Below are 24,620 nucleotides of genomic sequence, written 5' to 3'. Positions count from 1 at the left end.
GAGCAGGACACATGCAGGACACATTTGCCAGTATTGGCTGAGAGTTACGGCCCAACTCGTAACGATGGGCAAGTCGCGTTTATCAGTTCTCAGGATTCATCCATGAGTTCATTAGCAAGACACATTTGTAAACCAACACTTCAGACTGGATAACGCAGATCTGTAGATTGTAAATGAACTGCCCAGTTTTACTTCGGTGTTTTGTACAACTGCTCTAGACATTGTCTATGCCTCGTGCAGACTTAGCACCATGGCATCCTTCAGTCACAGCTTTCTGTTGGTGGACCAACTTTGAATACAGCCTTCTAGCCCTGGAGTGTCTGCAGATCCTCACCGTTTCTTCCCACCCATGTCCAGTCTCTATTCTAGACCATGTTGTTTGTGCTGCTAAACACTTGGCAAGACTGCTGCGGTTGTTATAGCTGCACTCACTGGCTTCTTAGCAGAGGACTTTGGTGTCTTCAACATGTTATATAGGTTTGGAGATGTTTAATGATTGAATAAAGCACTACAGCTTTCTTCTTTTCATTTTTATTGTATTTAAATAAATATTGTGTGCCTAAATAAGTTCTTAAAATCCAAGACAGATGTCTACAGACCCTTTTAAATACATTTTGTGTCTAATGAACTTGATTTTTATAAGTCCTGAGCATGTTAGCAACTATACATTTCTGTCTTTATTAGGATATAGTAATTATACATAATAATTGACATTTTCATACATGCTTACACTAGTTCCTCCTGTCTGTCTTCCTTCCTTGTGGCCTATGAGGTTTGTTGGGATTGCTTAAAAAAACACTTGTGAGTGATAAATAACAGAACCATAGGCACCCTACCATTGGTTATACCACTGAAGAAAATTTTCTTTGTCTCCCAGCAACCGTAACTGCCTCATGATCCCCTCCCTTCTATGTGGCAGGATGTTGAAGAACCAATTTTTGTGCAGTTCTTGTACATGTAATCACAGCTGCTCAGGAGTGTGATGGGCATGCAACGCCCAGAGAACAGTCTTCACACCTCTTCCACTGGCCTTCAGGTTCCTCCCAGCCCCTTTCTGTGCTATTGCTGGGTCTTGGGTGTGGGGTGGGGGGGATATAGAGGATGTTCCATTTATGGCCAGACATTCAACAGTCATCCATTCTCTACACTTAGATCAGCTATGTGATTCTGCAGTAACTAGTTCTCGCCTTGAAAAGAAATTTCTCTGACCAAAGCTGACAATAGTACTTGTCTGTGAGCACAAATACAAACATGGATAACATCATTTATAAAGTATAAAATAATGTTCACTTAGCAAAACAATAGCAGTAGCTTTCCTACTCGAGCCTATGACCTTTCCAGCCATAGATTTTTTTAAGCAGGTTTGTAGTACCAGACGTGATTTCCCCACTGCAGAGCAAGCCTCAAATCCAGTGAGAAAGCAGCTGGTTTCCTCTTTACCAGATTTGCCTCTGCTGCATGTCTTGCCTGGCTGGTCAGTGTTATTGCACACAGAAGCCGCAGCTGAATGTCAGTCCTCTCATGGCTGACTGCAGAGCATTTTCTGGTGATGTAATGGCTAGCAAGCAGGGAGGAGGCTTCTAGCTTAGCTGCAGCTGGACTTCTCTATGTCCTGTGAGCACGATGTGTGGTATCTTCAACAATGGAGTCTCACCGTTTAGTTCTGGTAGGCAACCAACAACAATGGAAATCATTGGTATTATTTGGGGATCTTTGGGGCCTCCCTGACTAACCACTTGTAGGGAAATAGCCTACTCCTGGCTCTGAGATTTGTGTTAATAACCTGTGGCTTCTAGAGGCAGCTTCATTCACTTATGCAGAGCACCTCCCTTCAAACTCAACTGTTCATTTTAAGGCAGCTTTAATTATTGTCAGTTTCTATAAATACATTGAAAACTTAACTAATGGGCTTTTTAAAATTGCTAATTCTGTGAAATTTTCATAAAGTTTACATTTTAACCTAGGGAAAAGGCAGACAGGGCAGGATGGATAAAGAGGTACAAATGGTTCATGTCTAGAAGTGTATTGTGCAAAAAGTAGTTCAACTCAATCGGGTTTAAGCATATTAAAAAGGATACAAGAGTGATTCAGGGACTCTTCATTGACCCATCCTCCAGGTTTAACCATTGTCACCCATGGCCAGTTTTATTCCTTCTGTTCCCTAGCCCATTATGCCTGATCCACACTATTTCTAAGGAAGACTTTACATTAAATATGACACACCCTTTATAACTGTAAAGATAGAATTGAAACAATTCACTAAAATATTCAATTTCTACAAAATTTTTTCTCATCATGGGCTGGGGGTGTAGCTCAGTGGTAGAGCTTTGCCTAGCATGTGTGAGGCCCTGACTTCAAACTCTAGAACCACCAAAGTTGTTTCTCATCAAACCACTTTGTAATCTCTCTCACCTACCCACTCTCTTCATCCCCCCCATACACACATCCCAACCTATCCACTCTCTTCACCCCACACACACACATACACACACACACACACACATACACACACACATCCTGAGAGCCACCAACTTACTTTATTTTTAGTGTAATATTTTCATTTAGCCTTTCAGAACTTCACACATACAAACAACATATTTGCTCGTATCTACCGCATTGTCCACCAATTCCTCCTGGACATGCCGCTAATATAACCCACTTCCACTTTCATGCCTTTTCTTCTTTTTTTTTTCTTAATAACTGAGCCCATTTGATATTGCCCATATGGGCACGGGTGTGGGGCCATCCATTAGAGCACAGCAGCCTTCCTGTGGTCACATCCCCAAAGAGAAATGACTCTTCTGGAGCAGCCGTCAGCTCTCCATGGCTCCTTATCTAAGGGCAGGGCCTTGTGATCGTCTCCAAGTGCAGTGGCCTTGTGATCGTCTCCAAGTGCAGTGGCCTTGTGATCGTCTCCAAGTGCAGTGGCCTTGTGATCGTCTCCAAGTGCAGTGGCCGTGCCATTTCCAGAAGACAGCATCTCACAGCATTCCTATTCATCCTTGAGTGCTTATGTTCTTTTTGCTCCCTCTTCCATGACGTTTGCTGAGAGCCTTGGGGTAGGAGGTTATAGATCTCATTTAGGGCTGGGCATCCACAGTCACTGATTCTCAGCACTTTGATCAATTTTGAGTTTCTATATTAACTGCTGCCCACAGCTAAAAGAAGCTTCTCTGACCAAGGCTGAAATAAGTACAAAGTTGTGAGCACAAACATAAATGTTGAGGAAGCATTCGTTTAGCAAAACATTAATGACCCGCCTCCCCCAGCCACGGGCCTTCGGCCAGTTTTACCATATCAGGCACAAATTCCTTTCTGTGGAGCCTTCCTCACACCTAATAAGAAGGCAGCTGGCAAGCTCCAGAGAGCCATACCGCTCCTGAAGCACACGGTATATCTTGCCTGCAGGTGTGGCACACAGGCAAGTACTGAGGAAGACGAGTGATAGCTCTTCCTGTACAGCAGCCTGCACAGCACCTGCTTCTCTGCCCACTGACTTGCTTCTGTTCCTAGAGTTCAGATGTTTCTGGAATGTCATTTATTAAAAGTAAGTTCAAACAGCATATATCTTTTTTTGTATGAATTCCAATTTTCAAAAATTTTCTGAGAGTCATTCATGGTATTATGTGTATTATTAATTCATTCCTTTAACAATTGTTTGGTTGTATTGGGTTTTGTAGGTGCCTCACAAATTTATCTACTCAACATGTGCTAGGCATTTAGATAGCATTTACATTGTTTCCTGTTGGTAATATTATAAGTGAAACAATTCCCAACACTGAAAACATTTATTTAGAAGTATGTGTTTGCTTTTCTTGAATATGAATACCTAGATGTGGACTTGCTAGATTATAGGGATGAATGTGTTTATTTTTTTACAATAAATGGCCCAATTCTTTTCCAAAATTGTATACTATTTCAGTAAAATGTTTGATACATTCTATGTGAATCTTTGTACTAAGAAAATTTTGCTCCAATACTTTTAAATTTATGCTACTAATAAATCTTTGTTCTAAAGTGCTTAGATATTTTTCTTTCTCAAAGCAGTAAGATTCACTGAGGCAACTATCAAGACATCTTGCTATTTCTTGCTGGCAAGATCCTGGCTAGAGTTCTCTTGGACAGACGGTTGTGTAGCCTTGCCAACTATGTGCTCCCAAAATCACAGTGTGGCTTTGGGCCATAGCACAGTACAGCTGACTCAATCTTTGCAGCATGTTTGGATTTAGGAAAGTCAAGACCAAGTCAGCCTGTGCCTACAAGGTTGCAGATCCTAGATTTGCCCCCTCCCCCCAATTAAATTAAACTCTTTATATAGGGACTTGAAATACACTGAGAGAAAGAAGATAAAGTTGATTATCAATGTGGGGAGGATCTGGGAGGAGTTGGGGGAGGGGAAAACATGATCAAAATATGTCGTAAGAAAAATTTACATAAAAAGAAAATAAAGCATTATATCTGTTAAATATTCTGGAATAACGGTATTAAAAAGTGGTATCCTAGGCATATTATTCATTAACCTGGTAAAAATAATATGATTGAGTAAAAAAAAATTAAAGAATTTGTACTATCTTTTTACTCAGAACTTTGTGAGATCTTGATTTTAATTCTGTGATGTGTTTTCAAATATACTATAAAACTTTCTTTAGTTATTTTTATATGGTCTAGATGTGTATACTATAATTAACAATTCTCTTTCAACTACCATGACTGGGTGCCATAGTGAGGCCCTTTCTAGATATTCAGTGAGCCCCTTAAGCACAACAGATGAGACTCAGTGTTCGGGGGCAACAGATTAAGTATTAGAAGACTGTGGACACAACCTTCTTCAAGCAAGGTGCAAGCATTGTTTGAGTATGTTGTATAAATGAATAAAAATTACTCTGTGTGCTAGTAAGCAAATTTTGGCAAGTTATAAAAAAGACATTTATTATAACCATATCTGAAATTTATACAACAACCTGATAAACTATAAATTAAGAAATCTGAAGCTTCATTTTATTATATTAAAAAAAATAACCAAATGGCTTCTTGATAGTGATGAGGTTGGTTTCTTGACTGGGAGAGAGGTCACGAGGACAACATCCTTGAAGTCTACCTCTGGGCCCTGGTTTGTTTTAGCTTTATAAAACCTGAACTGATCTTTACCATAGCTAACCAGACTGAAAGATGGACACAATCCCATGAAAAATATACACTTGTATCAAATGCCACACCCATCCAGAACCTATGTAAGAAACCTGACAATTTAAATGCATCACAGGTTCGTCATTATCCTAGAGAGCCAAGCCATCCTGAGGCCAGGACCAGGATCTTGGGAGGAGAATGCTATGCAGAGTGCAAAGGACATTGCTACTTTCTGAATTTTCAAGTATGGGAACTTTCAGACAGGAAGGCACAAACAATTCAGATCTTAGAGGTGGTGACATGGGATGCATTTAAAGAACAGGTTCCATAGCCAGGAGAGGAAGAGTGTCTCCAGTCTGTCATGTGAAAGTCAGGAACAGTTGAAAGGGGCTTTGCAAGAGACACAGCTCAACCGCTGTCTACTTTGCCTGGAGCCAGAGCTAATGACTCTTTTTTAGGACTCAGGGTGCTACCCCACTTCTGCTGGGGATAAGCTGAAATATAGATTTTGCTGTTTTCTTCAAGCAGATCATAACTTGCTTTTAAAATTCCCCCTCTTATGAGCTTGCTGATAAAAATGATCTGTTCTGAGGATTAAAGCCGTAGGTGGAGGAGTTGTAGACATCTGCTACACCACACTATGAATGAAGTTAACACTGCTGATAGTCACATTTAAAGTCACTGAGATGGTAAATGTTGTCACTTACCTTTACTACAATTAAAAATAAATGAGAAGTTTTAAGGGTTTTGACTAGTATCTCGCAGAAGTCCTGTCTCCACTCTCGTCTGCTTTCTAGATGAATCTGGAGTAGAAAGAGTGACCGACTCTTACAACCTTCCAAACCATTCTCGAGCCTTCCTGGCTTCTTGCTTGAAATCCAGGTCATGGGTTTCATTCGGGCATTTTCATGTGTATGTGTTCTTATGCTTTGCTTTACTTTATCCCCATCCCACTTCTCTCCCACATCCTCCTGATGGGGATAGGAAATAGAAACTGGTTTGGTACATTTAGGGACAGAAACCCCTAAAATGGTAAGTTCCATTCTTGATCTTGGCCAGAATCAGGGGATGTCCTTGGGTCTGGCCTGGCCAGATGCCAGGAATGCCACAATGAAGCTTTGCTTTCTTATATGAACACATGCCTGGAGATCATGTGAGGCTGTGCCCAAAACACCAGTCCAGACAGAGGCCCATCTGATGAGCAGCTTTGGAACTGGATCTATGGATTTTCATGAAGGGATGGGTTGGATCTATTCTCCAATTCCAGCCTGGTTCCTATATGATTTTAGGGTCTCTACTTTTGAGTAGGTAGGAATGTCACAGTAGCATTAGAGGTCATTGGGAATGGACACCTCCCTCTAAACTTTGAACACTCTCCTCTCATTTTTCTGCTAACGCTAGAAAGTTAAACATCAGCTTAAGGCCTGGTCAAAAGAATAGGATGTCTCTGGCCCTGGGTAGAGACATGACATTTTTATCTGCTCCAAAGATCGGAGTGTTCCATACTATTGTTTCCTTTCTTAAGAGTTAACCTAATTGAGTCTGTCCATCATTTATCCAAGACACCAACCTTCAAAGAGGTTGATTCTCTTAATGCCTGGTGAAGGAGATGGGAAGAATAATTATCCCCTTAATGAAGTGATACATGTTTCCTTCCCAGATCTACTGCCATGTGGTCTACCATCTTGTATAAGCTATTCAGAAAGCTTTACTTATTTCTGTATTTTTCTTTTCCTTGAATATTGGCATATCTGAAGCTTAGACACATTTTCCTTGGCTCTGGGCTTTCTCATTCTTTCTCTGAGGTTCTTCCTTCCTTTTGTGGCTGTTTGCCGGAGCCACTGCTGGACTCGATTGTTCTCTTGGCCACGAAGGGTGTGGTCTCTTCTTCATCTTCATCTGCCTCCTCTAGGCACCTCCTGAGATTTACAGTTTGCCCATTCAGTTGTTTTTTTTTTTTTTTTAACTCTAAGCATATTGTTCTCAAGCTTCATGGTGAGTCCATTTTGAGTCCTTTTGTTAATGAGACTAGGAACCCAAAGAAGGGACGCCAGATTCCCCATCAACACATGAAACCCAGTGTGGGGCTCCTCTAGTCACTGTCCCCCTTGCTCTTCTGCCATGTGTATTCCATTGCTGACAGCAACTCTCTTCCTTCCTAAGATCTTTCTCCCTCTCATGGTCTCAATTACCTTTCACATCACCTCACACACACTTCAATACAGGTCTCACATATTACAAAAAAAAAATGTGTCTTTTCCTTTCTGAGTCTGGATAATTTCATGTAATATAAAGATTTCCAATTCCATCCATTTTGGCGCCCTCTCTGTTTCTTCTCTATAACATTTTTATTGGACAGAAGGTTGCTTAGTAAAATATGGGTCTTCATTTGTCAATAAACAATATGTAAATATTTTTTCTTTTTTATTTTATGTATGTAACATTTTTCCATTTATTTTATATTCTGTCCACAGTTTGCCCTCCATCCTCTTTCCGACCCCTTCTCCCCTCCCCATCCACTCCTCCCCATCTCCATTCAGAAAGGGGCAGGCTTCCCATGGGCTTGAGCAAAGCAAGGCACACCAAATTGAGGCAGGACCAAGCTCCTCCCCTTGTGTCAAGGCTGGGCGAGGTGACCCAGCGTGGGAACAGGTTCCCAGAAGCCAGCTAAGCAGCAGGGACAGATCCTGATCTCACTGCTAGGAGCCTTACAAAGAAACCAAGTTACACAACTGTCACACACATTGCAGAGGGCCTAGGTTGGTCTCATGCAGGCTCCCTAACCATTGGTCCAGAGTCCATGAGCTCCCACGAACTCAGGTTTGCTGTCTCTGTGGGTTCACCCCATCATGACCTCCCTAGCTCATACAACCTCTCCTCCCTTTCTTCAGCTGGACTCCCAGAGCTCAGCCCAGTGCTCGGCTGTGGATCTCTGCTTCTGCTTCAATCAGTTACTGGATGAAGGTTCTATGATGACAATTAGGGTATTCACCAATCTGATTACAGTAGATAGCCAGTTCAGGCACCCTCTCCACTATTGTTAGGAGTCTTAGCTGGGGGTCATCCTTGTGGATTCCTGGGGTTTTCCCTGGTGCCAGGTTTCTCCCAAACCCCAAAACGCCCCCTCATCAAGATCTTCCCTTACTCTCCCCCTCCATCCCAACCCCAACTCTCCTCCTGTGCTCAGTCCGCCTGACCTGCTCCTTCAAGTACCTGACCTGCTCCTTCAAGTACCTGACCTGCTCCTTCAAGTACCTGTCCCTCCGTCCCCCCACCCCCACTCCCAGTTTACCCAGGAAATCTCTATTTCCCCTTCCCAGAGAAATCCATGCATCCTTTTGGGCACTCCTTGTTATCTAGCTTCTCTGGGGCTGTGGATTGTAGGTTGGCTATCCTATACTTTACTCCTAATATCCACTTATGAGTGAGTACATACCATGTTTTCCTTTCTGGGTGTGGGTTATCTCACTCAGGATGTATTTTTTCAATTAAATTCATTTGCCTGCAAATTTCATGATATCATTGTTTTTTACTACTGAGTAATACTCCATTGTGTAAATGAACCACATTTTCCTTATCTGTTCTTAGGCTGAGGGGTATCTAGATTGTTTTCAAGTTCTGGTTATTATGAATAATGCTGCTATCAACATAGTTGAGCAAGTGTCCTTTTGGTAGATTGAGCATCCTTTGAGTATATGCCCAAGATTGTTATAGCAGGGTCTTGAGATAGATTGATTTCCAATTTTCTGAGAAACCACCATATTGATTTCCAAAGTGGCTGTACAAGTTTGCATTCCACATAAGCTGTCATCAATGTTTTTGATCTTAGCCATTATGACAGGTGTAAGATGGTATCTCTGAGTTGTTTTGATTTGCATTTCCCTGATGACTAAGGATACTGAGCAGTTCCTTAAATGTCTTTTGGCCATTTGAGATTCTTCTGTTGAGAATTCTCTGTTTAGATCTGTACCCCATTTTTTAATTGGGTTATTTGGTATTTTGATGTCTAGTTTCTTGGATTCTTTATATATTTTGGAGGTCAGCCTTCTGACAGATGTGGGGTTGGTGAGGACCTTTTCCCATTCTATAGGCTGCCATTTTGTCTTATTGACTGTGTCCTTTGCCTTACAGAAGCTGTTTGATTTCAGAAGGTCCCATCCCATTTATTAATTGTTGCTCTCAGTGTCTGTGGCACCAACTTTGGTGACCAAACTGTTACCTGCATCCATGATGTCCCCACATCCCACCATCCACAGCTAAGCCTAACAGATAATGATTTACCATTTTAAAGTGGATCCTCTTAGACAAGTCTTTGAAGCCATTGAAAGTTCAGGATCCAATGTGATGCCCTTGGCCTAGGAATCTACTCATTTCTTTGGTACTCAGTCATTTTGGAACCATACTAGACACAGAACTGTGACAAGAATTTTCTTAAGGCCTCTGAGTCTGTGTGAAACAGAAGTCAGAGCATGAGTTCCAGTATTCTTGAATGCTCTCAGTTAGTTTGGATTTTCTATTTACCTACCTTCATCAAGCCAAATTTGAACCCACCCGCCCACCCCCAATTAAAAAGTCATCCAGAACACTTGAATGTATCTTTTAGATCTTCATTGACTTCCTCAAATGTATCAAAAGTAATCACCATAACCCAGTATCCTACATGGTATTAATGCGATTAAATCGCTACCAATCCACAGAAATAGCTTAATGATCTTAGGAATTTATTGGGAGATTAACTCACAATACAGGAAATAGTGATCCCGGAAAGGTGAGGCACGGTCCAGCAGCCCGAGATCCCTGTTTTGTTTTGGACCAGAACCAGGATTTTTGGTCAAATGTCTGCTCAAAGCTGGAAAGGGCTGACTGTTCCGGGCACACATCTCTGTGATGGAGGCAGCTTTGCCAGCTCTTCCAATGGCAGAGCTGCTTCTCCGGTTAGTCTCCTGTTAGGCACGATTTGCTTTGATGATAGGGACACACCCTAGCCTATGAGTGGGTGGGTGGAAATGTAGCTAGCTGCCCTGCACAACTTACCCTGAATTCTGACTCGGGAGCTCTAAGGCAGTGTTTACTCTGGTCACAGCTCATCGTACATTCTAGACTGGCTGCGGAACGTAGCCGCAAGCAGGAGCTTGGCTGTTGCCCTTCTCTGTCTTCATGTATAGGCTATGACACTTAGCCGGGTTCAAGCCCCAGAGAGCCCGGGATTTCTCCCATTGTCCTTCACTAAGGTGCAGGTAGCCACATAGCTCACTCCATCAGCTGAAGTACTGCAAACGTGTGCAGCCTTTCAAGAAGATATTCTCGGGGCATGAAGCCAGACAGTTGCCTCAGTAACCCTCCAAATGTTTCCACCAACAATACAGATTTTCTCCCAAAACCTTTTTAGCACTCGGAAAACTAGCGGTTTCCATTTGAGCACTGCCTTCCTAACTCAGTGACGGTATTGGCCGCTCTGATGACATCATGTAGTCACATTTTCCTGTGCTGATATGTTGTTTTGGCTGAATGAAGGTAATACCCAAATCCAGAGTTCCCTAGGAACAGAGCCAAGAGACATTTAGCTACTTAGCCAGAGTTAATGTCCGTGTGAGCAGATCTGGGAAATGCTGTGGTAGATCTGTGGCCAAAACCACATAATCAAATTGTGTTGTGAATAAGGCCTTTCACAAGACATTCGGAAAAACACAACGTGACACTTGTAGTGAAAGTTTTAACAGAATAATTTTTATCTGTTAGTAAAACAAAGAGATAAATTAGAAAGTTAACTTTTAAAAAAATGTTTAAAGTTACTTTTAAAATTAATCAAATCAGATCATTGCTTTTCGAAGTAGAATTTTCTCCAGATTTCTCTGTAGGATACAAATCTGAGTCTATTTAGTATACATTGTTCCTAATGAGTACTAGTGTGCCTAGCTTGAGTACTTAGATTTAATACAAGGAAAGTTAAAATGATGTGTGTGTTATTAAAAACTCACCCTATTACAAATGAGATTATAGTGTTAAAGCTATCTTTATTATGGCAATGTAATAAACTGAAAACACCTCATTTGAAAAAGCTCATCTGTCACCACTTAAAGTTTGATTTCCTAGTTATTAGATTGGTAAAAATCATGTCTTACATTTTAAACACAGATCTTTGATGATTTTAATGGATTTTTTTTATCTTGTCGCGATTTTGATAATTGCTGCTAGGATGAGTGACAGAGAATGTATAATGTGTTGGAAGTCAGATTCCTATTTCAAATGCATTAATATACAGATAGAGATTATTAAAGTTGTACTTGTATTCATTGTGACTTAGTCACTCAGAAATAACAGCATGACAGTGTTCTACTGGCCCCACCATCAAACTTAAGTCTCTGCTCTGTGGGTCAATCCCTAAACCGATAAAGTAGAGGAGAGGGATCCTGTACAATGGTCCCGAGGATTTCAAATCACTTTGTTCTTTAATTTGAAAATCAGTTCCTCTAGTGCTCAGGAGAGTGTGCCAGTAGCATTCAGTGTTAGGGAAGAACTGCGGTTTCCTGTCTCTGCCACTTCAGTAGAACCTGTAACTCTAGGAAGATATAACACTGCCAACTGCAATGCGTTTGAAATCTAACCTATGAAATAAATAGATTTTAGGTCAGGATAGAAAGAAATGGAACAGAAGACACTGGTCTGCTTTTGTATATATAAAGCAAATTCATTGGGAATTTCACTCAGAACTAGAATCAAACTTTTGTGCTAAGTCATTAAGACTTTATAATAAAGTAAAAATACAAAACCCCACAATTAATCATTATAACATAAAACTATGATGCCTTTCAAAAATGTGAAAACACTTTAATATAATTTATAGTTTCTACACATTTTATGTAAGAAATAATTTCATTTAACTTTATAGATCAACAAATTCCAATTTACAAAATTGAAGTAAATAATGCAGAAATATATTCATTGTCAAATTATAAAATAAAAGTAGCTGTTCTTATTGAGACACCATATTTGTTTTCTTTAGATACTGGAGTTTATCATTTTGGTATGTTCAATAATGTTTATAATATTTAAAATAGTGGAGCATTGAGATTTGGATACAATTACTGGTAGGAATTACTGAAACTTCACATTCATAGGTACAGCTACCATGAATCCATAAGTGAATGTTGATATTATAAAAATATAAAATGATTGTAATATAACCATCTAACCTTAATATAGGTAGTTTTAAGACCACTATTGAATCTGCTAATTCGCTTTGAAATAGAAGCAGTCGCTTTTCTGAGATACGTGACATGTCTTTGTACCTTAATAATTTGAAATTTCATTAGTGTAAAAATATACCAAAGTAAATAAAAAAGGAGACACTTATTTACAAAACAATATTGTATACATATTATATAAATGCAATTGTTTCAGAGCCTTTTATACAATATTGATAGAATCAGTCATTTCCATTATTTTACCACAAAACTGCAATGTGACAAAGGCAGGCTGTGATTTTGAATTCTGAGAGAAATGAATACTAGGCTGCCTTTTAAGATAAAGCAGTTTCTCCCACTGTGCTAGAGAATTCAAAGTTGGCCTCTTTAAAAAAAAAAAAAAATCTTCTTTCCTTAAAGAAAGTGCATGCCCACTCAGTGCTGTATGGAAAGCCCCTGGAAGGGGAGAACCCTACTTCACAGAGCGTGCTCGGTTGAGGAGCCTGGTAGTGGCCATTTAGCCCATGGCATCAGCACCACTGGCAAGGGTTGTCAATACGCTGTCCAATTAGAGTAGGAATGGAAACACGTAGAAGGTACCATTCTGATTTTGTGGAATTTTATCATACCGAGTATACAATACAAATAAAAATGTACATGAATGTCTTTAAATGATAATAACAATTCTGCACTTTACAAAGTCTATGTATAGATTTTTCCGTAAATATTAAGTGAAACTGTTAAGAAATAAGACTTTACCTTTAAAGCATACCCCTTTAATTCAGCAGGCAAGAAGTGCTGCCATTTCTTTGCCTAGATTGTAGTTTTGATATATATCTATATGAACATAAATGTGATTTGATCTCCTCCTCGTTCAAAAACTCTGGAGATCATTAAATGTCCTATTATATGGATTATTTTGATGGTTATATTCTCTCTTTTAGTTCATCCACTGTATCTCGTGCTTAAATTACTATAGCATACTCAAGGCCTACAGCCTGTGGTACATAACTTCACAGTTTCAAAATTGAGGGGGAGACCTTCTGTGATTTAGGAAGTTCTGAACCTAATGCAAAGCTCATGAGCACCCACACCGGTCTACTACCATGGCTGGAATTTTCCCGTATATTATTTGTTCTTTGCCATTAAAATATAACATATTAATGGGGGACATTTTTGTAGGGGTGCAGCAAGGGCCTGCTGAGCCTCTGGGGTTTGCTTGGTGCACAAGATGAGTATGGGGATATTTTTGTAAAAACACAAATTCACACTCTCCAGAGCAGTAATTGGCTTTATATCTTTTGGGTGCAATAATCCAGTCCCATCCAAATGCTTCAAAATCCACTGTGAGGGGGTAACGGCAGCATCGGGACTCTGTGGAGTGCTCGTCACAGTCAAGACCAAAGTCTCTTCGGGACCTTTTGGGGGTGTCTGTTACTTTGACTTCTAAAAAGGGATTCTGTGTAAAAAGGAAAGAATGATTTTATTAACAGAGCCTGAGATCCTTCCCACCTTAGAAATCATTATTAGACGAAACAACATTCTTATGCTGCTTTTTTTAAGAAGTGCAGTATTAAGGCATTTTTATTCACATTAGACTTCATTTTTTCTCTCACAGGCCCAAAGAATGTATCAGCAGCAGACATTTCCTTGTGGTCAGTAGACTTTGTCTTTTGAACTCTTGTTTTTTGTCATATTATTATCAGACATAATAGCACAATAAATGCTTTGAAAATATGTATAAGATGAAAGAGAGGGGAGGGTGGGAGGGATGAACGCCATCTCTTCATCACTGTTGGTTACTCGTCAGCTTCAGGTGTCCACCAACTCTTGAAGAGATGAGCACCCATCTGGTCTCTCTTCCCTAGGTCTTTTCTCGAAGAGGTGTGCATAGTAAAGTCAGAGCAAAATAGCTATCTCTGAGCATTATATGGATTATAACAGGAGGAAGGACATAGGATGACAGCAGTAGCTGTATGTATACTGTGTTGAAAGAAGATCCTAAAGGAGCAAAGAGGACATTCATAAGAAGCGATGACCTGAGTATGAATGTAGCTTGGTGGAAGAGGGTTTGCCTCTCATATGCAAGGTCCTGGGTTTTAATTTGTTGGTTTTGATACTAGAATCTGCAGGGATATATAGTGATGTCATAATTTTATGCATATATTATGTATCCTACAATGAAAAGGACATTACATCCTGTCCCCAATAAGGAACTCCTTGTAAATTTATGAACCATGATGCAATTGTTTTTCAGTCTTCATGCACAGTAAGAGCATCAAGGGAGTGCTTCACAGGACATATGATTGGCATCTACTTTTTTGGGCACAGACCTCCTTGGTGTAAGATAATTTTGTCTGGCTTATGAGCATAGGAAGTAGTAGTTATTTTTCACTATTATCTTTCATGTCAGGAATAAAAATATAACATGTTGTTAGGACATTATTTTCAGTTATCACTTACCAGCCCATCTTCCCCTGGTCCCGGGAAGGTTACAGCAAGATCATGCCCATTCTCATCCAAAGCTTTGATTTCAATGCCTAAGTTGGATTCAGGCTGTTTGAGCCAATTTTGCAACACTGTCTTCACATCAATACTCTGCCAAATGCCAGTGCCTGGGCTCATGTCAAGTTTCAGAGATCGGATTCCAGTGTACCTTGTACCGTCTTTCATGGGTTTGATGAGTCTCAGGATCTGCACAAACACTGTTGTGGGAGTCTTGACGGGTCTCAGATGTATCCACAGCTGGGCTTTCACTACTTTGTTGTACTGGATTTTAGAGCTAAATTTAAAAAAGCAACATTTGGGTTTTCCATCCACTTGCATTAGAAAATCAGCTACAAATGAATAAGAAAAGAATGATTGACATTAGGTCCCATCAAAGCATGAATAAAAACACTCCTTAATAATAGATGTTGGGATAATGTGTACATATGTGGTCTTTCAAAATAAAATACTATGTGGAACTTTATTTGTGATTCAGAAGAAATGTCAGAGAAAATAACTACCCTAGCTTTTCGTGGTTTTCTTAGGTATCTGTCTTTTCACCTGTTTATCAGAAATGTACTCCCTTCCAGAGAACTATGGGCTATGGGGTATTTTGTGAAAGAATGAACAGCAGATGAACTTTGCAAATGGTGATGATTAGAGAGAACAAGAGACAGCGTGGAGGAGCGTCCACTTAGAATTCTTTGGGAATCTGAGTAGTAACGCTCACTGAGCAGCTGTAGCAGTCAGTCTGGAGGAAGGAACCCTTCCCCCAGGCCTCAATTACCTGGGGATGAGACACAGGAGGCAATTTAACTGAGCCTCAGAAATGACAGACAATATAGTACATCTGTGACACTCGGGCTCTGGAACAGCCTTTCAAAGGAACAACACGAAGCCAGAAATTAGCACAAAAACTCAGATGTCATGCTCGAGCTGTGTCAAAAGTCAGCAAGCAGTGGCCTTGGAGCCAGACTTTCACTGCAAGTTCAGCACTAACAATTACTTTTCTCTTGGGTTTTCCAAACAACACGTAAATAAGGGAGGCCTTCTCCTGGACTGTTTGATCCAAGAGTCGTAAATGAAAATTATTTGCTGTATCATGACCTGATTACTTAGTGAAGGGCTGATTTGGAACCGTGTCATGTCTGGTTTTAAGTGTTTAAAGCATGGTATTAAAGCAAGATCTCAGACACATGGCATAGAACTCTTGCGTGTCCTCCAGCTCCGTGAAGCCATCTGTCTTCGTTTGGAGAGAGCTGAAAGGGGGCTGCCTGGAATCGGCTATCTCCCTATCTCCCAGAAGCAATGCTGTTCTTATAGGTAACAGCCCTCCTCCTTATAAAGAATAAAATATTTTAGAAGGTTGTCAGTCACTTCCTGTGGAAGTGCACAGCCAGGGCCCCTTCAGCACAGTGCTGTGGGCACAAACACAAGCAGGCATTTGTAGCATAACCTCCCAATTATAACGCTCATTTCCTGAGCATTTTCAGATACTAGGTCATGAGTATTATTTTGCTGTAACTGCTTCATCATTACTCTTGCTAATGCGGTGAATATTTAACTTCTTTAACTCTTCAGTGTAATAGCTTTCACAATTAAATACTCCAATTTTTAAAGAGCACAAAAGCTCCTGACTGACAGTTTTAAATGACAGAAGTGTGGAGCAGTGTTCAAAAAATCACCCAGCAAATTTCTTCCTGTAGTGCTATGTGGGGGAAAAGAACTAAGGCATATTTTAGACAAGCAGATGCAATTGTAAATTTCGTGTAAGTTTTAACATCGCTTACAGTATCTCACAGTCCTTGTCTTACTGGTGTTAGGCACTGGACACATAAGCATTCTACATTTTCCGTATAAAATTACATACTATTAAAGCTGGACCAGCACATTAACTTTGAGCTATTTGGCACTGTAAGGAAACAAGCAAGGCAGATTTCATTGTCAGTATGTTTCTCAGGAAATCTTAAAGGAAAAAAAAAATCTCTTAACTCTCCTACTTACATGCAAGCCAACAGCTTGCTAAAAGCCTGAAAATAGATCTGTTTCTCATAAACACTAAAGCAGCCGTCAGCAGAACTGTTGATATACTCTAACAGCTACTTACACTCTGTGGGCATGGTAATGATTGTTTCCGTGGTGGCGTGGTAATCGTCATCTTCCAGGGAACCGTCGCTGCTGTCGTCCCTCTGGACGTCGTACTGATCAATCAGTTCCCGGAGCGGAGGAGCTCTGGGCAGAAGTTGTCTGATAGCATCTTTGCTGATGTTAGGAGCTGTTTCCAGACGGAGTTTGCTGAGGATTTGGATTTTTATGGCTTCTATTCTGGAGTACCTTGTGTTTTGTCTCCACACACATGCATTGCACAGCCCCTCTTTTTCCACATTTTCTTCTCGCTCACTGCCCTCGTTTAGGTCCACTGGGCCAGCAGCAATCAGCGCAAACAGGTAAATATAAACGTACATCTGCAGTTTTTGCATCATGTTAAAATCAGCACAACCTCTTCTGCTTGCTCTTATTTCCTCCTTTTGCTTTTGAGTAATGCCAAGCAAAATCTTAGTGCATGTCCGGTGTGAGAGACACCCTGCCACGCCAGTGAGTCCTGTATACTGTATTCCAAGTGGCTTTTTATATTCCGACTTAGATGAGACAAGTGTCGTCAGGATCTATGATTGGCTCCTGCTCCACAATGAATCTCGCTGTCAGAGGTTAAAACCCTGTCTGTCACAAGTCACCAGGCAGTATTTTGTTACAGTCGAGGGCAAGCTGATTCATTTGACTACTTCATAAATGAAATAAATCCCCATATCGTGAAAGATATATGTGACATTTGATAAAGTTTGTGTAATAATATAAACTATAGTTAAGGCTTATTAATTTCTGTGAAACTCTTGCTGTAATTTAAATTAGTAAATTTTAATTTATACTTCATGTTTAAAATATAAAATTGTCAATCCTGTAAGAGTTGGAGTGCTGTTTGTTGTGAACACAAATGTTTGAGATAAAAAAAAAATGGTATCAAGAGCTGAGGAATTGGAGAAATAAAAATTAGGAAGAGTTGACTGAATTAAAAAAGCTAAAGGCCGAGGCCCTGGGAGAAAGTTGCATCAGTAACTTGAGAAGCTTGTTTTCGTGGCTTATTTGTTAGTACATATTAAAATCTATCTTACTATGTTACAGTGTGCATGAACTTACTTTTGATAGCTTAACATCTTTTACTAACATGAAAACTGGGCTTGATTTCAGCTCATTGGTATGGTTATTTTTCTATCAAAAAGATGCAGATGAAATCAAAGTGCTTCTTTGTTGTTTATCACCAACGGGATAATGTTAGCCGGGAGGTCAGTCTCTGCACTTAGAGTAAGTAAATAATGGATTTTTGTAGGTGGCACTGGAGCATTACTACAGCTTGACTCCGACATCTAGTGCTGAGAGGAAAAGTGCAGTCTGTGTTCTCTGCATTATGTCAGGTCCTGTGAGCACACAAAGAGAAAGCAGCGTGTAGAGGGTGCCCTTTGTTGTGTCCCAACACTGTCATAGGCTAGCACCCCTTTGCCAGTGTCTCATTTTGACCAGAGGGCAAACACCTGGAGGGATCTGGGGCCAAGTCTGAGGCAAAGAGAACAGTGCTTTTTGTTCTCTGAACTAAGTGGCCTCTATAGGGATCAAGCTCTCCCCCTTGGCTTTAGGAGTCACAAGATCTAATGGGGTGAACTATTAAAGGGCTGAGCACATGGAGCAGCAGGGACAGAGGACGTTTCCAGGCCACAGATTCCCCCTCCTTTTTGGGAAGCTAGGGACACTTTAGAGTTTTAATCCATTACTCCCCTCCACCCCCAAGAGAATATAGTGGCTTATATCAAATATTTATTTTTAGGTCACCACGGTTCTCCCACAGTGTACACCCAGTTACTGCCTCGCTGCACTAAAATGCAACTCAATAGCTTGGAAAGTTAATGCATTTTCATCAAATTCTTAAGTGGCATCTTCATCTCCTGAGGAAAAAAAGTGGCCTTCCATAATGCACTGGATTTGCCCATCATTAAAGATTAAGGAAAAACAGACGCCCTGAGGTGTTCGGTCCTCTTTGTACAAGACAATATAGAGCAAGCCTAAAAAGCTTCATTTGTCTGGGGAAAAAAAAAATCATTTTTTAATATAGAATTCTTTGTGGTGTTATAATTATCACAACACAGGCTGCTGTATACTCTGAGTAAATCAATCCTGTTTTTTAACTTGCTTCAAATTTGCACTGCACTTGTGAGCTCAGGCTGTGCAGTCAGATAAATGAGTTCGAATCTCACTTTTGCATCTTCTAACTCTGTGACAAAGATGGTCAGTACTTAATTCCTCTTGCTCTTAGTTTCCTAGTAGGGATTTGAGGAATATAATTTAGCAATAAGTTGTTAATGTAGCCCCTTTCATACGGTAATTAACACCTGGGACAGGAGGGCTTGCTCTTGGTCTCATGCCCTTTGCTTCAAATTACCCTCAGCTGCTCCACATTAAGGCTAAAGGGAGGGATTACCATCTCACACGGTATCTCGCTAGGCCCAGGAAACAAGCCCAGGTACATGTTTCAGTTTTATTACCTGGAATAAAGCAAACAAAGGTGGTCATTTGCCAGTTCTCGATTCTCGCTATTTGTGGACCCCCATTTTTGCAACTTGCTGAACTTTGTTTCTAAAACTCATTGCTCTTGGTGCTTTTAAAATTATTCACTGCTGTTCACTGAGCAGCAGACTACTAATAACAGTGATAGAGGATCCTGCCAGCTGCGCAGATTCCCAGCTGAGGCTGCACAGGGCAGGTCCTGTATCATTCATTCAGCTCTCACACTATGAACAAGTATCCATTTTTTAATCCTATTAACAGCTATGTTGTTTACTTTCCTGTGCTTTTAGCTGTTCTTGTTCTCTGCTGCTTTTTGATAAGACATTGAAACAGTGTTGAGACAATGGGGCAGCATCCTTGAGCCCAGAAGGCTGTGGGGGAAAGGAGAATGGAGATCACCAGGGGTCAGAGGTGAGTAGTCACTGCTTAATAGTTACAGCTGTCCAGTTTGGAAGAGGAAAACATCCAGATAGATGGAGTTGTCTAGGCTGAGCAACATTCTGAGTACACTGAACTCCACTCAGCTTAGGACTTCAAAATGGCGAAAACAGTAGCAACTTTTCCATTATAATTTACAACCATTTTTTAAAATACTGTGATAATGTCTCACGGAAAGAAAACATTCAGTATGAGAAAACCCAGGAGTTAGATGAATCATCCAGGCCTGAGTTTGCTGCTTCTGAGGGTGACTTCAATGGTGAGGAACGGACGCTGTCTGTTGAGTGTGATGCCTTTCCACAGAAGCGCGCGCGCGCATGTGCGCGCGCGCACACACACACACACACACACACACACACACACACACACACACACACGGCAATACATTCATCAGATCATGCCCAGTCAGGACTCCGAGGCTCACCTCCCCCTGCATGTTCTCTAGGAACAGCAGCAAGCATCTGTGAATTCAGTGTTGGCCGTGCCTTTCTAGAATGTTAACGGTAAAGAACTATTCAAACAGATTTCAAAAATGCCTGTTCCTTCTCTAGTGGTGATGATCAGCAACTTCCCAGGGCCCCTTGACGGGAACAGGGGTGGGGGTCCCTTAGAGTGGGAGGCTGCTTTCACAATGGAGACGGCAGTATAAGAAGAATTAGAGAAGAATTTCTTCCACTTGCCCAGGAGAACTTGGTCTTCCAGCTTGTTGGCCTTGTCTTAGTCACCACCTTGGGAAGCAGTTTGTCACTGGGGTCAGAAGGTAGGAGGCAACTCATGTTTCTTCATATAAAATTTGAGTAGGAGTACACGTCATTTCAGCTGAGGTTTATCCCCTAAGTCAGATCCTTAAAACTTCTCATTCCCACAGTATCTTTACATTCCTAAAATTATTAAGGTTCCCACAAATCTTTTGTATGTGCAGATCATATTAATCAATATTTAATGTCATTCAAAACTGGAAAATCTTAGTGTAGAGGCATAAGCAGACTACACTGAATTCACTGACAGATTTTTTTCTAATATTTATTTATAATTATTTGTGTGTGTGTGTGTGTGTGTGTGTGTGTGTGTGTGTGTGTGTGTATGAGAGAGAGACAGAGATGGAGAAAGTGTTTCTGTACGCCACATCGCCACATGCATGCAAGGGCACACTGAGATAGAAGGAGTCAGATCCCCAGAACCGGAGTTATGAGCTGCCTGATGTGGGCGCTGGGCACTGAACCTAGGTCTTTTGCAAGACCTGTAAGTGCTCTTAACCACCACTCCATCTGTATAACCCCCAGATTTTTTTTCTTGCTGTTGTGCATTAGTTGTACAAAGTAATGGGTTTCATGACAATTTCCTATATCCATGAACTTAGATCACATGTAATCCTCTCTAGCTCTTTCCTAACTTATTTCCTCCTCCTCTCTTTCACACCTCTGAAGGCCCCTTTCCATCCATATGAACAGCATTACCTTGAGACATGGATCCTCTGAAGAACTCTGTTGTACACAGAAGAAATAATGACAGAGAAAAAGAAGGTGATTTTAAAATAGTTGTGGATATGGTTTTTAACTTCACAGGCTCTTTGGAAGTGCTTTCGGGAGGACCCGAGAGTTCTCTAGGTTACACTGGAGAGCACAGCCCTGAAGAAGACACTGTGCTGCTATGACTGAGTGCTTTCCTGCCGACTGCCCCTCCTCCCAACACCTTTGGCTTTCTATTTATCAACTATAGTTCTTTTCAGACCTTGTATCTATTTAATAGCACATAATTGTTTTCAACAGCTGAAACATAAATGCGGTGGTGTTAATTGCCAACTACAAATGTGTAGGCAATCTGGTGAACTCTGGCAGAAAGTCTGTGGTTTTAAGGATTTCCTGCAGTGGGGCGCTTTCAATGTGAGAGTGTTTGTACTGTGGGAAGGTGAACTGTAAAAAGGGTGAGTATGGTGTGTGTGTGTGTGTGTGTGTGTGTGTGTGTGTGTGTGTGTGTTTAACTGCTGTGCTAAAACCCATTAGTTTGTACAACCAATACAGACTAGTAAGAAAAGACTCATGCCGTGCAAGGCTTCAGAACAGAGATAACAGATTCACTCCCCTCTGTCACTGGTCTTGTGCCGAATGCCTCTTCCATCACAGGTCTTGCACAGGTGCTTCTTCCCAAGTAGACTTGGAGCTCACTAAGGCAAGCGGCTTCGCTCTCGTTTAGTCTAGTACCTGGCATATAATTAAATGGGCAAAGCAGTGTTTATTGACCTATGAACTAGTGGATGAGTAAATGTCTTCTTAAACAGTAGAGGCATCTAGACTTTCCAAGTGATGTCCGTTGTGTTGATAGTTTTCCTTAACTATGGTTCATACACCTGCCATATTTAAATGCATCTCTACTCCAGTCGCCCTGACAGCGGTGGCTGCATTAAGATGGGCCCTCCCCTCACCTACACGTGTTTATGCCAAACTACAAACTGACTGCCTAAGGTAGTTTTCCTCTCTCACAATAAAGTATCGAGTTTTTCAGTGATCTCTCTCTCTCCCTAACCGCTCCTCATACCAGCAGGAAGGACTACTTTCTTTCCAAATTCAGGGCTTAACCCCAGATCTAGGCTTTCTAAGCAGAGAGGAGCCAGCTGCCAACCTGTTCTCCAAAATTGATTCTCCTCTCCCCTCTCCTTTCCCCTCTTGTCCTCCAGTAAATTCCATAAGTGATTTCTTCAAATTCAGATCTTTAAGTATATTCTGGGTTAGCTGCATATCCACCTAACATCAGACATTCCGGCATCTACCTTCTACAGTGTCTATAAAGTCAATGCTCACACTTGAGGTTTTGAGTGTCCTCAAGCCAGCCACTGGTGTCATTTGATGTCAGAGAGGGTGACTTTTACACAGTACTCACAATTCCCTCCTCTTCCCACCTTAAAAAGAACATCTATCTGCATTACTCAAGCTTAAAAGGATGCTTCAAGTAATATTCCTTATTTTAAGACCGGGTCTCATTTTTCAGATCAAATTGGACTAGAATTCACTATGTAACCCAGACTAGACTCAAACACCTGCCTTCACTTCCCCAGTGCTTGGATCACAGACACGTGACACCACAACCAGCTTGCAGAGAATGTTTTAATTCTGTCAAAAGCCACTGATGTCCTTTGCCCTGAGGCCATGGCTTGAGCATGACTAAAATCTATGGCTCATCTATGTAGCACTTTTTACTGGCCTTAAAACTTGTGTTTGGGGTTTATATTGACGGTACAGGGGTGAGGTAGCATGCAAGAATATTGAGGTGGCCTCCATGTGAGGCCGCCAGGCTTTGTTTGCACCCACACTTGCATGAGTCCATTGTTGCGTTAGTCTCTACACGACTGCTCTGTTCCCCTGGATTAAGGAAGCGTAGATTTCTGCCTGGAGCTGTAAATTGTAGATTTCTGCCTGAAACTGAATGAAGTTAAACTTCAAAAGCCTCCAAATGAAAAACAGAGTGTGCTCAGTGGGTTTTCACTGTATTTGATGACCAGTTTCCTAGTGACGCCCTGATTGGCGCCAGAACGAGCGCCCAGCCTGCAGAGGTGACTCAGGTAGAACTGGCAGAGACAGGCTTTGCTTTCCTGTCTTGGCCTCGACCATCATTAAGGGTCAGCTCTTAATAATGCTTCCGAGTCTCAGAGTTTTGTTTCCAGGAACTTTGGGTCCTATTGACCTAAAAACAGAATGCATTTCTGCAAATAAATGTTTTAAAATAATATTTTTTATTTTGGAAATTAAAGCACAATTACATTATTTTCCTCCCTCCATTTACCCCCCCCCCAGCCCGTTCCTCTCTTGCTCCCTCCCTCTCTCTCAAATTCATGCCAAACACTTCTTTATGTTAAGATTTTTAAAGGTTCTAGAATTAGTGAGGTCAATGCTTGTTTCCCAGGTAAATGACAAGATGCTCTGTGTTCCGAGACCCAGGTCACTGCTCTGACCTGACAGCTGAAGACCCAGTGGCTTGCTGTGGTATCTACTGACCAAAAGTGCTTTGGAAGCCCATTTGCTCAGATACTGAGAAGGTTTGTGGGGAGTCAATCTTGTGTTACAACATCACCATTAGCTTGGTTTTCAATATTTCAAATTATATTTATTACATTCTTTAAATTTAAAATTAGTGAGCCTGTCTTTTCAGTAATTTTAACATGGAAGAGTTCTCTTCGATTTTCTAGTTTCTTTTAAAGTAGATAGAATCCTGAATTAAGGTTTAAAATCTTTACTGGCATATATTAGATTTCACATGGACATTCTGCCCTCTGCTGGGAACGCTGAGAACTGCAGCATGTGTTCTGTCTACAGGCACTGCAAACTTTAACACACACCATTTATTAAATGAAATCTGTAACCAAGTCACCACAGTAGCCAACTCTAAATTTACAGTGAATTTGGACATTTTTACATGATACATGAACTTAAATTTCAAGTACTATAAAAATGTGTCCTTCAAAGGTTTTAAGTATGCATAAATCTATTCTTAAATTCAGAAATCAGTACAAGAAACAGGTGACATTCACATACTTGATAAAGTATGACATGGCAAAGACTTTGTATAATTTAATTTCATTGAATACTTATTAGCTTTCACTGTTTGGTGTGGGTAAGCCCTGAATATATTTATATAAAATATTTCCTTAATCCCAGAATGGGCCGGATACCTGCTATAAAAGAACATTGCAGCAAATCAGAAATTATGGGATGGAGTTCTGATTGCCCTAGAACAAGCTAAGTTTCTTAGCTGTGGTTGATATGATTTGGGATAGGA

The 24,620-nt window shown here is 40.8% G+C and overlaps 1 protein-coding gene across 1 annotated transcript; it reads right to left on the bottom strand.

Annotated features, from left to right (window-relative positions):
- Positions 1-12,705: 12,705 nt before the first annotated feature.
- On the bottom strand, positions 12,706-17,402 carry Mstn (myostatin). The gene is made up of 3 exons (XM_028886847.2): positions 16,906-17,402; positions 14,775-15,148; positions 12,706-13,770 (listed from the first exon to the last, which is right to left on the bottom strand). The coding sequence occupies exons 1-3, from the start codon at positions 17,279-17,281 to the stop codon at positions 13,390-13,392; spliced, it is 1,131 nt and encodes a 376-aa protein (XP_028742680.1). The 5' UTR covers positions 17,282-17,402; the 3' UTR covers positions 12,706-13,389.
- Positions 17,403-24,620: the final 7,218 nt, after the last annotated feature.

This window comes from Peromyscus leucopus, chromosome 13 (genome assembly GCF_004664715.2).
Source record: "Peromyscus leucopus breed LL Stock chromosome 13, UCI_PerLeu_2.1, whole genome shotgun sequence".
Classification (NCBI taxonomy): Eukaryota; Metazoa; Chordata; class Mammalia; order Rodentia; family Cricetidae; genus Peromyscus; species Peromyscus leucopus.
The sequence above is the reverse complement of the archived record's forward strand: the minus strand, read 5'-3'. Positions and strand labels throughout refer to the sequence as shown.